The 16,615-nt window shown below is 39.4% G+C and overlaps 1 protein-coding gene across 1 annotated transcript in view; it reads left to right on the top strand.

The window, feature by feature from the left end:
* Nucleotides 1-1,857: 1,857 nt before the first annotated feature.
* CDH13 (cadherin 13) overlaps nt 1,858-16,615 on the top strand; it is a 250,018-nt gene continuing 235,260 nt past the window's right edge. The window contains exons 1-2 of the mRNA XM_039355996.1: nt 1,858-1,876; nt 3,320-3,528. Coding sequence (XP_039211930.1) covers nt 1,858-1,876; nt 3,320-3,528 — 228 coding nt within the window. The remainder of the gene's footprint in view (nt 1,877-3,319; nt 3,529-16,615) is intronic.

Below are 16,615 nucleotides of genomic sequence, written 5' to 3'. Positions count from 1 at the left end.
AGCTAAGGTAAAGGCCAAATCTAAGTCTAAACCCGGCAATAAGCCCAATAAGTCAGCTGAAAAGCAGGCCAGCCGAGCACATCGTGCCTTGGAGAAGCAGTTCTCTCGGGCACAAAGGCTGGTAGTAGGGGAAGCGGACAAACCACCACTTCCCCCACTTGCAGCTCCCACCATTGACTCACAACTTCTTGCCCCAACACAGGCATGGTCCCCAGAGCAGGAGCCTGAGCAGGTCTGCAGACCTTTGGTCAGGAAGGCCCACCCCTTTTGGGGAGGAACTTGTTCCACAGGGCCCACCTATGGAACCTACAGCAACATTTACCCCAATGGCAGCAGGGCTTTGCCCTTCACCAGACCCTTCATTTGCTGATCAGCTGCAAGCCATGATATCACACGCAGTTCGTCAAGTGATGGCTTCCTCTGGACATCAACAGTCTTCATCCATCCAGAAACATTCATCGGTTCCAACTGTTTCAGTTGCCTTTTGATAAAGCGCTTTTGGTACAACGATGACCTGGATGGTTGAGAATCTCCATAGACATGCTGACGGAATCAAGGTGTGTTGGATTTTAACAATTGTCGTGTCATTTAAATGTGGGCTGGATTTTGCATCAGTGTTCCAGGAATGAGTAAATAAATTGGTAACACATAAATTATTTGCTGGGAGATAAGCGTTATATTTACTTCAGAAGTTCATTGATAGGACTGGCACCAGGTCTTATGCTAACAAAGCAGGTATTAAGCAGCAGGCTTCATGAAATATAGGTTACTTGAATTTTTTTTCCCATTAGGAAATATTTGGCACAGCTTCCATGCTTTCCATCGTGCTTTTTGGATCTCATTCTACACCATACGGCATATTAAACACAATAAAGATGTTCACTTGGCAGAAATGACTTTCCAAAGAACCATATAGATGTCAATAAATGAATAGTTTGCTTATACAGAACTGAAACATTTGGATCTGGCTACAGCTGGGGGATAACTGTGTGTGTATGAACTGAATTTTCAGCAAGGAGAATCGGTATTCCAGTAAAGACCCCCCATTATCCATACTGTATTTAATGTTTGATTAGGATTTGTGGCTCATTATGTACTCCATAATAGTGAATTGATCTCCTTGACTACCTTTGAAGAACCTGACCATTAAAGGTCCTATCACTGCCAGCACCCAAAATTTCAGAAAGTAGATATGTGTCCAGTTTCAATTAAATTTATTCTATTGTGTTTTAGTAATGTGAGAGGCCAAAAGTCTCATCAACCTTGAATCTTCATTTTTGATTACATTCTCTCTCTTCTTCCTTAGATTTCATTGGTATTGCCTTAAAAGCAGCAACATATCTCTAACAGTATGATATTTACTGATAGAAGACATAGTTTGTAGCTCAGAGTTGAATTTGTGGGGTCCTTGCTGTTCTCTGAGCTTGATTGTTTTCTTGCAGACATTTCATTACCAAACTGGGCAACATCATCAGTGCTAGAAGGGAATGGGTGGTTAAGAAATACAAAGTATAAATAAATAAAAATGAAATTTGGAAACCCCACTCTCTTCTAGTACTGATGATGTTACCTAGTTTGGTAATAAAACATCTGCAGGAAAACAACCAAGTTCAGAGAGCACCAAGGACCTCACAGCCTGAGATTTTTGTGTCAACATCGCATGTCAAGTGCCATCTTGCTTGTTTAACACTCTGAGAACCATACTCCCCTGCCACCTGAATCCATACAATATTCTCAAGGACCCTGAAAGATGCAAATGTCATCTTGGACTGTCTCAGAATGAGGACAGTTGAAGTTCAAAACCCCTTGAGCGCAAGTAAATGAGAAATAGACTGGAGTTTCTTAATGGATTTTGGGATGGAGTTTGCCATCAAAAGTAGGATGTTGCTCTGAATTCATTCAAAAGATGGATCAACCCAGTCTAAAATTGCTGAATAGCATTGATTCGTCAGGTTTTATACCGGAATCTTTCCATCTTGCCTGAAGCTGACAAGGTCTCAGCAAATTCTCTACTAGAGAATCCTTCATTTCCATGTGGGTGTCATGCACATAAGTTGTGTTTTCATGAATTCTGCATCTATGAGCCCTGAAAACTCAACCGCCCATTAGAGATGATTCTCAAGGCTGTAGATGTGATCAGCTTTCCATAAAGAAAAGCCCATGCTGAATATAATTACAGTAGTCTGCACAATAACAATTATCACACTGCTGAAGTGTGGACATTCATATATTTAGGGAGGCGCTTTGATTGTGAAACCAATCATCCTACAGTAATTTCCATCAAACCAACAGAATTGGTTCTTAAAATGAAGCAAAATTATTACCCCAAACTGCTTTTATTAGCCTTAAGGATTTTAGATGGCCAGGCCAGGCCCAAACCAATTATTCCATAATTATTTACTGAAAACATTTTGTTCAAGCCTGCTGTTTCTCGCATTATAAACCTGGAGTAACTACTCACAAAGTAGTTGCTATAATTCAAGTATGTTTAATCTAGTTTCTGTTAATGTTTTGGTGAATAAATTTCAATCTGTATGCATGCTTGGAAGATGCTTTTCATTTTGTCTTTTCATAGCTCTTAAGCACTTAAGGTGGGATGAATTCATATATTGTATAAAGCCATAAAGCTTTTTCTTTTGTTCTGGAGTGGATATAATGTGTGAACCTTTCTTTCTGAATCAACAATTGACATTGAAACAAGTTTTGTGGCATTGCTGCTAAATGATAAAAGGTTATATAGTTTAAAAACAAGATTGTAATGGATATGCAGAACCAGGTTGGATAGACAGAGAATAATATTGAAGATTATATTATATATTAGTGTGATACCAACCATTGTGGTTTGCATACCATGATCTGCAACTTTAGCATGCTATCTAGTAGTTGGAGAGCTGCTGGCATATTGAGAAGATAAATTCAAGATTCGGAAAAAAATTGATACAATGGAAACCGTGGACTTTTCCAACAAAATGTTGTTCAATCTTCCTTCCTTCTTTCCTTCCTTCCTTCCTTCCTTCCTTCCTTCCTTCCTTCCTTCCTTCCTTCCTTCCTTCCTTCCTTCCTTCCTTCCTTGTTCATTGTTAGAGAACTGTTTACAATCTCTCTTAACTGTTGACTACTTCCATCATCACAATACAGTGCTAACACTTTTGATAGATTTTTGCAAGATCTATTATTATTAAAATTGAAAAGTATTGGGTCAGTAATGTTCCAAATAAGGCTTCTAATGTAAGCCAACTAGCTAGCTATCAATGACATGATATTTCATGGACACTTTTGACCTTGTTTTTCTCTCTCTTTCTCTCTCCCTCCCCCTTAGTGGTATTTGATGACTGTCAAGAAAATCACAAATTGAACTTTGAAGTTTCAAGCCCAGACTTCAAGGTGGAACCCAATGGAGCTTTAGTTGCTCTGAGAAATTTATCAGATGCTGAGAGAGCTTTAGTCATCTGTGCACAGTCAGCCTGGGCAAAAGATACAGCAGAGGTATTGATTGTCGGCAGAAAAGAAAAACCTGGTTCTTTAAAGGTAAGACGGAAACAAACATAAATCAAACATTTCTGATGCTGTGCATAAATTAGTTGCGCACACAGTGATACGATAATAGAATTTTTCATTTTAGAAGTTGAGCCAAACTATGGTGTTAACAAAACGATCGAACTATTTGCAGGAGATAAGTTTCTGAATCACAGAGGAAATTGTTCATATATTATGCAGGCAAGGCTATAAACTTATACACCCTTGTGGATACCAAATTAATTGGTTTTACTTCCAATTAAATGTATGGAGTTTTGGAGTGCATAATAAATGGCGCAAATTAATTGGACTTCATTTTACCTTTTAACCTTAAAGCCTTATCTGATTTAAATAAAGGTCTCTAAAGTAAGTAGTGGGGGATCTAAATCTATAGAGGCTTAATTTAAAAAAAAAACCTTCAGAAGAAATGAGATTTGAATATTCACTGAAACATATGCTTTGATGGAGAAGGATATCCCTCTTTTCATTCCACTTAAATTATATCACTCAATGTACATTGGATGCACTTGTAACAATTAATGTCTGGGAAAATCAGCAGGAAGATTCTAGAAAGGCCTACAGCTTCAAATTGGGCTTATAAAAAGTCAAGGAAAGTGAGGTTGACTGTTCCATAACACCAAATGATGTAGCAGGATTTGCAAAAACATTTTTCCCAATAATTTAACTTTATTAACTGGTGTGATCTACATACACATATTCTCTGTAGGAGAAGAGCAGGTAGAGCTGAAGGGTAGAGTTAAATATGTCATTAGCTTAGATTTCTTACATTGCCACAAGTTCAAGTCAAACTCTTCTTGAATATTGTTGAACCTTATGTGATTCCAATTTAGTACTGAGCTTTAGGTTAGATTAATTAATGTCAGGTGCAAAGGATCAAGACCACATGTTAAGAGTTAATGTTCAAAAGATTTAACACTCAAGCCATTACACAAGAATCTGTTAGGTGTATCTAGAACCTGGGAAACTGTGAGTTCTAGTTCCACCATAGGTCACAAAGCCATCTAGGTGACATTGGGCCAGTCCCTCTATCTCCGTCTTAGGAAGGAAGCAATGGCAGATCACTTCTTAAAATCTTGCCATGAAAACTGCAGGGCCATCACCAAGAGTCATTAAGCCACCAAATTTGGTTTATATTTGAAACTTCCAAATATTTCTCATGATTATTCAATCACAACAATAATTTGAAGCAATTATTTGGGTTGAAGTCAGATCTATCACTTCACCCCCAATAATCATATTAATTATACTGAATGTTAAACTCAACTGAAATAATTTAGTTGTTCTCCTGGGCCCATCTAAGTATGGGGTTTAGTTGTTGTTATTTGGGGAGTACAGTTCCTTATATTCCATTCATAAGATGAAATGTAATTAGTTTTATTGGAAATGGCTAAGAAATCAAATGCATCTTAAAAAAAAAACAACAATGGCTTGCATCCTGATCCAGGGAATGAATCAAGTTTCAAATAAGACAGCTAAGCACTGTCTGCCTTCTTAACATGTGATCCCCCTGACACACAAGCTCTACATAAAGCTGATAAGCTCAGGCTGGGAAAATAGAAGGGAATGAAAGAGATAAGGTTTTCAGAAGCAAGGAGAGTTTCTCAAGCAAGACGTTTTGAGAAAAGAAGTTCAAAATAAGCCGATGAGTTGGCAGGAAGAGAGAGCTCTTATTGGAGTTCTGAAGGTGGAGGAGATGTTTGGTTGGCAAACTTAGTTGGATTTAGGCAGTTTTGGCTGCTGAAGCGCTACACGTTCCAGGTTGTAGAAGGGCGTGAAAAGACCATCAAGAGATCCAGAATGAACAGAAAAATCAGCATACAGTACCTGCTTGAGGTATCATTTCTACCATGCATGGATGGATATCCCAAAAGAAAAGAGAATCAGAAAAACAAACAGCATTACATCTACTCAGGAAATTGCCAATTAAGAATATTTATTGCCTTTGATAAACTTTAAGGGAAAGTGGAACTTAGGATTAGCTATATACAGATTTAAGTTGATAATGGGAGGGAGGGAAGGAAGGAAAGGGAGGGGAGGGAAAGGGGAGGGGAAGGAAAGGGAGGGGAAGAGAAGGAGAGAGAGGGAAAGGAAAGGAAAGGAAGGAATTCAGTCTTATAAATGTAAGAGGCAAAAGATTCAAGGCCTTTTTGTCAAATTAATTAAAATATTCCCTGCCAATGATGTAACCAAATAGCAAAGGAATAACGGAGATAGCCTTCATTTCTCTATTGTGGCATTTAGCAAAGAAGAAAATATGTCAGTGACTTAGAAGACAATTAAACCAGGTACCTTCACAGACCTATAATTTAGGATGACAAGGAAGCCATAATGAGGAGATTAGAAAGGATGAGTGATCCATTCTCTAATTCTTCCACTTAGATCCCTGGCAGGAGGCAGTTTCATTGTTTTTCCAGCAGGAATGAGATTTTCACCAGAAATCTCCCATGTAAAGGCCACATTAGCTATAAAAGGAAGACCAAACAAGCTTTAAAACATTTCCCCTGTGCCTCTAAATGTTTTTTGATGTGACTTTGAGCTGGGTGGAAATCCTATGCAGGATGTGTGGGCACAGAGCTTGTTTTATCTCTCACATTGTGTGGACTTCATTTGAACCATGGCATTGAGACCAACACAATCTTCTGCCAAATTTGAAAGTTTTTAAAAGGCCCAATTTAACTTTCACATTAAAAATCTTTCTTTTCTTTTTGGTCTTCCATGAATAGATGTAAGACTGTTATATCCCTAGTCTTTTCTGTGGTGTCCCAATACCACAAAGATTATGAGAAGGATAAATTCTAGTTCTTTTGTCTCTGACAATGATCATTCTGCTCTGTTTTCTTCTTCTTCTTCTTCTTCTTCTTCTTCTTCTTCTTCTTCTTCTTCTTCTTCTTCTTCTTCTTCTTCTTCTTCTTCTTCTTCTTCTTCTTCTTCAGATTGTCACTGTTCTGGATGATATATATGATGGCATCATTTTCTCTTAGCTGTTCTTTTCCTTTACTCATTATAAGCTCCATCAAAGCGTTTTCTGAGAAGTATACCTCTTTTTCTTTGCCATGCAAAGATCAGAGAAGAACTAGCAATTTTAAAGCAGGGGGGGGGGACTCACTGAACTATGTAAGTGAGGAGCATGAATAATTCTCTTTGAGACAATAAAGAATTAGATGCCCTGAATTTTCTCTTGAGTTTGCCAAATTTGAATGTCCAGCAAGGGTTACGTCTTCCATGCAAGTGTGGGAAATTAAGATTCACCTGGAATGTAGGCTTTTGAGTGACATGGTTTTCAAGGAAACACAAAGTCCAGTTGCCTTTTGAGAATGCACCTTTGGGACATGCTTTACTCAATTAGCTCAGTTTTTGGAGTTTGTATGATGCACCAATCTAAAAGTGCAATCCGAATTGCTTAGCTAAAGTGTAGCTATGGTTTGTAGCTTGGTCTGTCATACAGTCACTGAGTCAGAAAAAGTAAGCACTCTTCAAAAACAACTTTGTCAGTTGAAATATTTTGGGGGAATCTAGCCAGAATGATATTTTCCCTTCATTTCATTTCAAAGCAATAGGTCTCCCTCTCTCCCTCTCTCCCTCCCTCCCTCTCTCCCTCCCTCCCTCCGTCTCTCTCTCTCTCTCTCTCTCTCTCTCTCTCTCTCTCTCTCTCTCTCTCTCTCTCTCTCTCTCTCTCTCTCAATAACGTTTTAATGTATTGGGTTAATCCAGTCCAATTTATTATTGGTAATTATTATTTGCTCAGCACACGGTACATTAAACTATGTTTGGAGAGCCATTTATTAATTGGAAAAACATTTCAAGATGATCATGACATGTAATAAGTATCTTGATTAAGACTTTTTTGAAAGCCTGCAATGGCAGAAGAAGGCTATTAATCTTGACCCCTCCGTAAGAGGCAGTTACTTAAAACTGTGGAAAACCTGTCCATCATTCACAGATTACAGGAACCTGTAAGAGACAAATCAATCAAGAAATGGCATGCTTATCAACAGAAGATCCTTAGGTGAGAACCAGAATGAGTCAAGGCAAGCAATCTGTGAATGATGCTATCAACACTATTGAACTTGAACAGTCTTGGGTTGTTTTTTTTAAATTATTGTTTTATTTTGAGGAAGCTCAGAGATACAACAACTGTTCTGCATGGATATTCTTGGCTTTGTTGCCAACTCCAGATCCAAATGGGACTAGCACAGGGGTAGGCAACTTTGGCTCTTTTATGACTTGTGGACTTCAATTCCCAGAATTCCTGAGCCAGCATGGCTCAGCTTGGAAACCTCTCCCTTTTCCCTCAGCATGGCTAGCTCAGGAATTCTGGGAGTTGAAGTCCACGAGTCAAAAAAGAGCCAAGGTTGCCTACCCCTGGACTAGCAGAATGGAACTGTGCAAAGTAGCTTCCAATAGTATATAGACTGAACTGAATAGCTGTGATGGCTGGGGAATTCTGTGAGTCGAAGTCCACAGATCTTAACAGAGGTTGAGAAACACTGAGATAGACCAATGCTCCGATGTGGCTTGACATATTGGAAGAAGAAGAAGAAGAAGAAGAAGAAGAAGAAGAAGAAGAAGAAGAAGAAGAAGAAGAAGAAGAAGAAGAAGAAGAAGAAGAAGAAGAAGACGAAGAAGAAGAAGAAGAAGAAGAAGAAGAAGAAGAAGAAGAAGAAGAAGAAGAAGAAGAAGAAGAAGAAGAAGAAGAAGAAGAAGAAGAAGAAGAAGAAGAAGAAGACTGCAATTGTACATCTTTCAATATGGCTTTCACTCTTGATGTCTATAGCCCTATTTCCTTCCCTAAAAATAAAGGAAGAAGTATGTAGATAATAATCTCAAAGGTGTTTTTTCAAAAGGCAGCTGGAAGTTTTTTTGTTTTTTCCTTGAAGACATTTCAATTCTTATCCAAGAAGCTTCCTCAGTTCTTCTTGGACCAGAAGTGTCCATAATATTCCTTTCAGTAGATAAAATAGCTACAGAAGAAGGTTATGAAAACGCACCAAAATCTAATTAGCCTTAATCATTGGTTGGCCTCTCTCTCTCTCACCCTTTCTTTGAATATTAACTGGAAGTGGTATCAAGAGTTTAGATGAAAAATAGTGTTGTTAAAGGCACACAAGCTACAAGTGCAAAATACCATTGGTATTTTAGGTAGAAATGGTTTCTGGGGCTATAAAATATCTCCTCTCTTTGGGAGGAGATTTGCAAGCTGCCAAAACATTCTACGCTAGGAAGTGTGACATTCAGTGACATCAGTAGCTGGAATATCTTGTTATTTTTATTTATTTTACTTTGGGCCCAGTGAAATTGCTGTCAGCTTCTGAGTGAGAAAACAGAGAAAACTTCTAAAGTTTGGCTGTCAATATTAAATCACCAAGAAATATTACTCCAGCTAACTCTTCCAGCCCGCCCATCAATAATAGCTGCTGAGCTTTGTCCTTTGGAGAGCTGAAATTTACAAGGAGCTCAAACGTGCTTTTGTGGCCAAATAATGATGGTTATGTTTTGTGGAGGTGCTGGTTTCCAAAAGAGGTTGTCCTAAATCCCAGTGTGACAAAAATCAATTTTCGGATGCAAATTAGGGCGTCATCGGTGACATTTTTCATGCCCGATAAACTCCTTGTCTAGGGCTTTTGAACATAAACAAGCAACTGGTGGTCAGGCACTGCAGGAAGATTTTAGCCAAGTTCTGTCTGATGCTACACTAAGCAGTGATATATTTAAGGAAAAATTCGGGATGGAGACGGGAAGGTTTAAATAGGTTTTTCACTTTCATCCTCTAATTTTGGTTTATTTCCAGCTCCTCTTCCTCCCCCCCCCCCAAAGTTCCTAGGATTCTCAGTAATGCTGTCTATCTGATGCAATCCTTCTTTCTGTTTTGTTCAGCAACTGTTTGCAAAGATTTCACAGAGATTGTGGCTTATATCACCTTTCACTAGCAGTGCCTATCCTTCTCTCTCTTTTCCTTTCACTAGTAGTGCCTATCCTTCTCTCTCTTTTCCTTTTCCATTTTAACAGTAGATACTTCAATAGATAGTTCTTCCTTCATAGCCCTTCCTTTCCCTTCTTCCTTCCCCATCCCCTTCCCTCTGTCCCCTTCTCTCCTCTCCTTTCTCCTTCCCCCTTCCCTCTTCTCTTTTCTCCCTTGTCTCCTTCCTCCCTCCCTCCCTCCCTCATAATTTTTCTCATTGTCTTCCATATTTTTTCTCTCTTAATCCTTTTCTCTGTGTCAGCTTCTCTTTTCTCCTCTCCTCTTCCTCTTTGCCCTTCACTGAAAACTGTCTCAAGCCAAACATAACTCTTCTAGCAACTTGAGTTGACGCATTCTGGATGGTTTAGTTGGCCTTGAACAACGAGGCAGCAGCGTTTGAATTCCCTGGAGTGGAACTGGGCTGCCTGCTAAGTAACTTTTGATGAAAACGCCTAATCTGGACAACAGAATCAGCTGAGAACATGAAAGTACATTTCTTGGGAATTTAATATTATATAAAGCCTGAGCTGGCACATTAAGAGCAGGATGCTTTTGAAATTCAAGGAAGAAGAAGGGCAGATGATAGTTTTGACCTTATATGTGATACAGAATTCTTTTCACTGCTGTTTAGAGGATGAACCAGACATATTGGATGTTGCAAAATAGCATTGCTTTACAGTATATTTGTGATCTTCCTCTAAGCAAGAGGTGTATTCCCCCCCTCACATATATGCAGATCCAGTTTAAACCTTTATATAATGAAGAGGCCGTAATAAACACAAATGGATAGTTGTTGATTAGCGATCACAGCTGTGTTTGTCTGAATGGCAAATATAACAGCTTGAATAGGAGACTACAGGGAATAGCGGGGGGGGGGGCAGAATGGTTAGCAATATAACTTTCTTGCCCTAGTGCCAAAAAGAAATAAAGTTAGTTTTACCTTGAAGCTTTTTTTTTTTTTTGCACAAAGGTGGTAAGGAGAGAAAAATTCTGAAAACATGTATGTTCTGAAAACATAACATGAAAGGTTACGTTGCATTCACACAGCAACCGGTTTGAATTCTAAACTGAGATGTGCTAGACCAGGAATGCACAGGTTTGAAACCTGCACCTATAAATCAGTCTATCAGTTATTATTGGAAAGATTTCCAAGAACAAATGCTTGTGTAAATGTTTGAAATCTATATGGTATTGTCTTGAAGTAAGCATGAATTTGAAAAATAAGTCTTGCACATTAACCTTATCTTATTTGTTCTTGTTTTTTAATTAGATATGTTACTCAGTAGACTATAGGAATGCTGTAGATGTAATATATCTTGATGTCAAGGAAGCATTTGTAGGCGACACATAATTTGTGAGATGGATTTATAAATGAATGAGTAGAGAGAAAGATCTGGAAGAATGAGATAAAATTCCCAACAAATCTTGATAGATTAATGGCTTGAACATCAGTATGAAATTTGACAATTTGAAATAATGCCTTTGTGTAGGAAATGGATGTAAGACAGGGAGTATTTTGTTTTGTAATGAGTGCTTGTGAAAAAAAAATAGACTAACAAGTGATTGCAAACTGAATGTGAGTCAGCAGTGGAATGTGTTTGCAAAAAAGGTATTTTCAGCTTTAAATTGCATTAACTATACTATAGTTTATAAATCCAATTTACTCTTCGTTAAGCAGCCTCCATCTAAAACACTGTGTCCAGATCTGAGTATCACCCTTTAAGAAGGATTTAGACAAATTGGAACTGGTTCAGAAAAAGGGAACAAGAATGACCTGGAATTGAAAACTTAGTCATATGAAGAGAGCTTAGGGTTAGGGTTATGTCACCATGAACTCAGGAAGCAAAATGGACATCGCCAACAAATTTGAAGTGCTTGGGTATAGTTAGAAAGGCATTGACTTTTCTAGCCTGCCTATCTATCTTTCATGGTAAAATACATGAGAAAATCCCATTCGGGGAAAATTCTACTTATGGTTAGGGTTAGGTCACCATGAACTCGGAGAGCAAAATGGACATTGCCAACAAATTTGGAGTGCTTGGGTATGGTTAGGAGGACACTGACTTTTCTAGCCTGCCCTATCTATGTTTCCTGGTAAAATACATGGGAAAATCCCATTGGAGAAAAATTCCACTTAGAGCAGGGGTGTTAAACTGCCGGCCCGCAGGCCGGACGCATCATCCCAAAACCGCACCCACCCCATTGCCAGCAATGGAGAAAAAGCTCCGATATGTCACGCGACGTCACGTGACATAGCAAGTTTGACATGCCTGACTTAGAGGTTCAGAGAGTATTTAGTTTTGAGAAGAGAGGACTAGATGGTGATAAAGCATCCGTATTTAAAAACTGAAACAGTGCATGCTACATTATTAAAACGAGAAACAGGATTGCTTGGCACTGTGCATTTTATGAAAGGCTGTCTACAAATGCCATAAAAAAAGTGTGTGGCTTCCATCTTTGTATATCAGGCTTGATGCATCCTAGACCTCTTTCTAAGAAGGTGTCATTGAGGGGAGGAAAGTTGCTCTATTTCTCCATTAAAACACACAATTTCTCACACCTATCCAGACTTTCTATCTAATCTTTGCCCATTGGCTTGCTTAATCCTCTTCTGCCTTCTCTGATCATCCAGATGGTTTGCAGTGTGAATGTTCCTCCTAGGATGTGAACCCTCTTTCGTGGCTTTGCAAGAGATGTTTTCTTTTTATGGTTCAGAACCATAAATTGCTTTCAGTAGTGATACAATATACGGGCTGGCCCCGCTTGTTATTTCGCCTCTGTCACAGCTATAGTGAAACATTGTAATAGCATGCAAGCAAGCTAGCAATCTCAGGCATATCTTGGCATGACTCTGCTGTATGCTGGGTTGTTCTCTCTCAGATGATCGGAATGTTTCTCCTTCTCTTGAAAATTCTTAGCAGGGAATGGCTGATGGAATTCAGGGCAGGGCAGGTTTCCATCCTGCTGGCTAGTGACCTAGATATCAAGAATAATAAATATTTCCCAAGACTGCTCTGTAATCCAGCAGTTTAACTTTAGGTTAATATTCAAGGGGCTCCAACAAAGACAAGGGGGTCAAACTATTTACCAAATCATCTGAAGGCAGCACAACAAGGGATGGAAATTAATCAAGGAGAGAAGCAACCTAGAAGTAAGGAGGATTTTCCTGATAGTGAGAACAATTAACCAGTGGAACAGCTTGCTCTCAGAAGTTGTAAGTGCTCCATCCCTGGAGACTTTCAAAAAGAGACTGGACAGCCAGTTGTCTGGAATGGTATAGGGCAGGGGTAGTCCACCTTGGCTCTTTTATGACTCGTGGACTTCAATTCCCAGAATTCCTGAGCCAGCTTAGCTGGCTCAGGAATTCTGGGAATTGAAGTCCACGAGTCATAAAAGAGCCAAGGTTGACTACCCCGGTATAGGGTCTTCTGCTCAAGCAGGCGACTGGACTAGAAGAGGGGTAGGCAACCTTGGCTCTTTTATGACTCGTGGACTTCAACTCCCAGAATTCCTGAGCCAGCCAAGTTGAAGTCCACGAGTCATAAAAGAGCCAAGGTTGCCTACCCGTGGATTAGAAGACCTTTATGGTAACTTTCAATTCTATTATTCTAGGTTCTAGGTTTATGTGCCAGTTTTTCATTTATACTTACAGCAATGAGAAGAGAAAGAAAGAAAAAACAAATGATTGGCTGAAAAAGGTTCAAGGATAAATGATATGAGTTGATTTCCTAGGAAATTTGTAATCATGGTCAAAATGGTTTTTTTGTCAGCTTTAGAATATCCTGGGGCGAAGCTGAGGAATTACTGCTGGAGTTATAAGACATGACCCTGATTCTCCAATATTTCCAATATTACATTGTCAGAACTCCTTCACACATAGATAGGGGTGTGACTATCGCTCAGAATCTGGTCAGGCCAGCATGCAATCAAGTATTGCAACAAGGTGTTGAGTTTCTGAGGATTAAAACAAACAAGCCCTCCAATTGTTGAACAATCGTATTTTGTTCACACTGTTCCTGAATAGTTGAAGTTGAAGCTCAAATGCTTTGGCCACCTAATGAGAAGAGGACTGATTGGGAAAGACCCTGATGATGGGACAAAACTCAGCAGCACTTTTTCGTGCGGCTGCTGATAAAAACAGAATCGCCAACATGATCGCCAACGTCTGATAATGGATATGGCACAAGAAGAAGAAGATGGGAATGATTGAAGGCAAAAGGAGAAGGGGACGGCAGAGATGGTTAGATAGTGTCATCCATACAAGGACACAAATTCCAAGAGACAATGGAGGGCAGGGAGCTGGCATGCTCTGTTCCATAGGGTTGCGAAGAGTCAAAACACAACCTAGCGATTGAACAACAACAACCCTTCCTGAATAGTTATCTGCTCACATGCAACTCTCTCTGTAGTTATAATCTAAACCTCTGAGTTTTAATTTTAATCTGTTTTGAGAACCAATCTGGGATGAAAAAAAAAATGCGTACATAAAGGAGAAATTGTGCCAGGGTGTTGTGAAGAAAGTAACTCTGTTCTCATATCTGATTTTTATGAAGAAATAACTACATAGAGAGGGCTTTAAAAAAAAGAAAAAGAAAAAAGAAAAGTGCAACTACGATAGAAGAGAAAAATTCACAGTCAGAAAAATGAATTCACACTCAGGCATCTGAATGCTGTTTGGAATATTAAATACAAATTGGAATTTAATTATCAGGACTAGCAGCTCTGTATTCAATGGAAGCAAGAATAGCTCTCTCTCTCTCTCTCTCTCTCTCTCTCTCTCTCTCTCTCTCTCTCTCTCTCTCTCTCTCTCTCTCTCTCTCTGTCTAAATCTTAGAGTGAGCATGGATGGGATCATTCAGACTCATTCAAAGAATTGTATAAGTAGCAGAGGGTGCATCTCATTTTAACACCGGCCTTCCTGGCAGATGGGAACATGGAAAACAAGCTTCTGTGCCTTATTTTTATTCTGTGACAGACCGACTCCTACTCTTCCTGGTGATCAAAAAGCACTGGCTTCCAAAAGCCAATAGAATAAAAGGGAGTAGCACAGCTAAGGAAAAGGGGGAAAAAAATGGCAGATTGTGTTGTTTGGCAACCCCCGTGAAATGGTCGTTCGACCCCAAATGGGGTCCCAACGCACAGGTTGAGAACCACTGTTGTAAGCTGTGAGTTTCTTGGGAGCAATTCATCCAAAGATTGGCGATGGCTCCCTTAAGCGAGTTTCTGCTGTCCCTGGTTACTAGAGACAAGGAGAATCCAGATGTTATCTTTTAATGTGGATAGTTAATTATCTACACTTAATTTTAAGAAGCCTCTATGTAACTCACTCTTTAAGTAGAGCCAGTTTGGTCTAGAAGCTAGGGCACCAGGCTAGAAAGCAGTAGATCTAGAGTTTGAATCCCACTTTAACTATGAAAGCCAGCTGGGTGACCTTGCACCAATCCCCAAGAGACTGTGAGTTCTAGTCCTGACTTAGCCATGAAAGCCAGCTGGGTGACCTTAGGCCAGTCATACTCTCTCAGCTCAATGCACCTCACAGGGTTGTTGTTGATGTGGGGAAAATAGGAGGAAGAAGATGTAGTAATAGTAGTAAAGTTGGAAGGGACCTTGGAGGTCATCTAGTCCAACCCCCTGCTTGGGCAGGAAACCCTAAACCATTTCGGACAAATGGCTGTCCAGTCTCTTCTTAAAAACTTCCAGTGTTGGAGCATTTACTGCTTCTGGAGGCAAGCTGTTCCACTGATTAATTGTTCTCACTGTCAGGAAGTTTCTCCTTAGTTCTAGGTTGCGTCTCTCCTTGATTAGTTTCCACCCGTTGCTTCTTGTCCTGCCTTCAGGTGCTTTGGAAAATAGCTTAATTCCCTCTTATTTATGGCAGACCCTGAGATATTGGAATACTGCTATCATGTCCCCCCTTGTCCTTCTCTTCGTTAAACTAGACATACCCAATTCTCGCAACCGTTCCTTGGATATATTGTTGGATATATTCACTACCTTGAGTTATTGGTAAAAATAATACAGGCAGGGAATGAATGAATGGGTGAATGAATGAACGAAGAAGCCATGATTTATTCCCTCTTCATCTCAAGTGAGCATGGACAACCTGTTTAGATTGAAGACTCAGAACAGATACTCCATTTGTCAATTTTGGGGCAACTCAACCGTAATTGTTTAGTTTTAGCTGACTGGGTGAAGATTATCTTCTACATCACAATATGCGTTAGTTTTACCTCTTGGTTTAAGTTCTACCAATTGCCCTCTCTGGAAAGTGACCACGTTCATTGTTTGCTCATTTGCTTTTCTGCTATGTAAATTTGGGGCATCTCAATACCTCGTTGAGAAAACAAACAAGGACAGCATACCTCGTCTGCGTAATCAGTTGCTCACATGTTATGAAATGCTGCCAGTAAATGAGGCCAGGAGGAACTGAAAAGTGCAAAGGGGAAGAAAAGGGTAAAAAGCACCATCTTGTCTTTTTTTAAGCTTAAAAAGAAGCTTTTTCATACATTTCTACTTGGAATCACCATGAAATGAGCCAAACATTTTCTTATTGTGCCCCAATAAATTGCGTTTCATTGGCCTATTACATGGAACGTGTGATACAAGGTCGCACTTTAAGGGTTTGACTTTATTTGCACCAAATTGTTAAGCTCTTCACACCAAGCAGTTAATGTCTGTTAAGTGATTGGGAGGAAGAGTCAACGCAAAAACCAAGCTGTGAAATGGATTAAAGCTCTTGCAGTTTTTTTGGTTCTTTGGGAGGAGAGAAAGTTGGAGTGAACTGGATTTTTTTTTAAAGAGTGGTAGGGTCTCCACCCCCTCCTAAGTAAGCGTGTCATCATTATCCATTAGTTAATTCATTTGTCAGCAATGACACAGGTTGACAAGAAGCAGTACATCCGTTCCTTAGATCTTTCTAAGCAAAATGGAGATGTAGGTGATGGACTCAATCTTCTACTTCTCTCTGAATTATTCAGTAATCACATTCAGATTTCTGGCGTTCACTGTGACCAGTGCCATACACTAAATAAATAAATCTCTCTGAATTGCACCTTCATCTTGATAAATCTTCAAGGCAATTGCTGTAGGTTGCTGCCCTGGAAAACCAGAGGAGTGACT

The sequence above is a fragment of the Crotalus tigris genome, unplaced genomic scaffold (genome assembly GCF_016545835.1).
Source record: "Crotalus tigris isolate CLP2741 ecotype Arizona unplaced genomic scaffold, ASM1654583v1 scf7180000018783.1386937, whole genome shotgun sequence".
Classification (NCBI taxonomy): Eukaryota; Metazoa; Chordata; class Lepidosauria; order Squamata; family Viperidae; genus Crotalus; species Crotalus tigris.
Note: the sequence above shows the minus strand (reverse complement) of the source record. Positions and strands in the feature narration are given on the sequence as shown.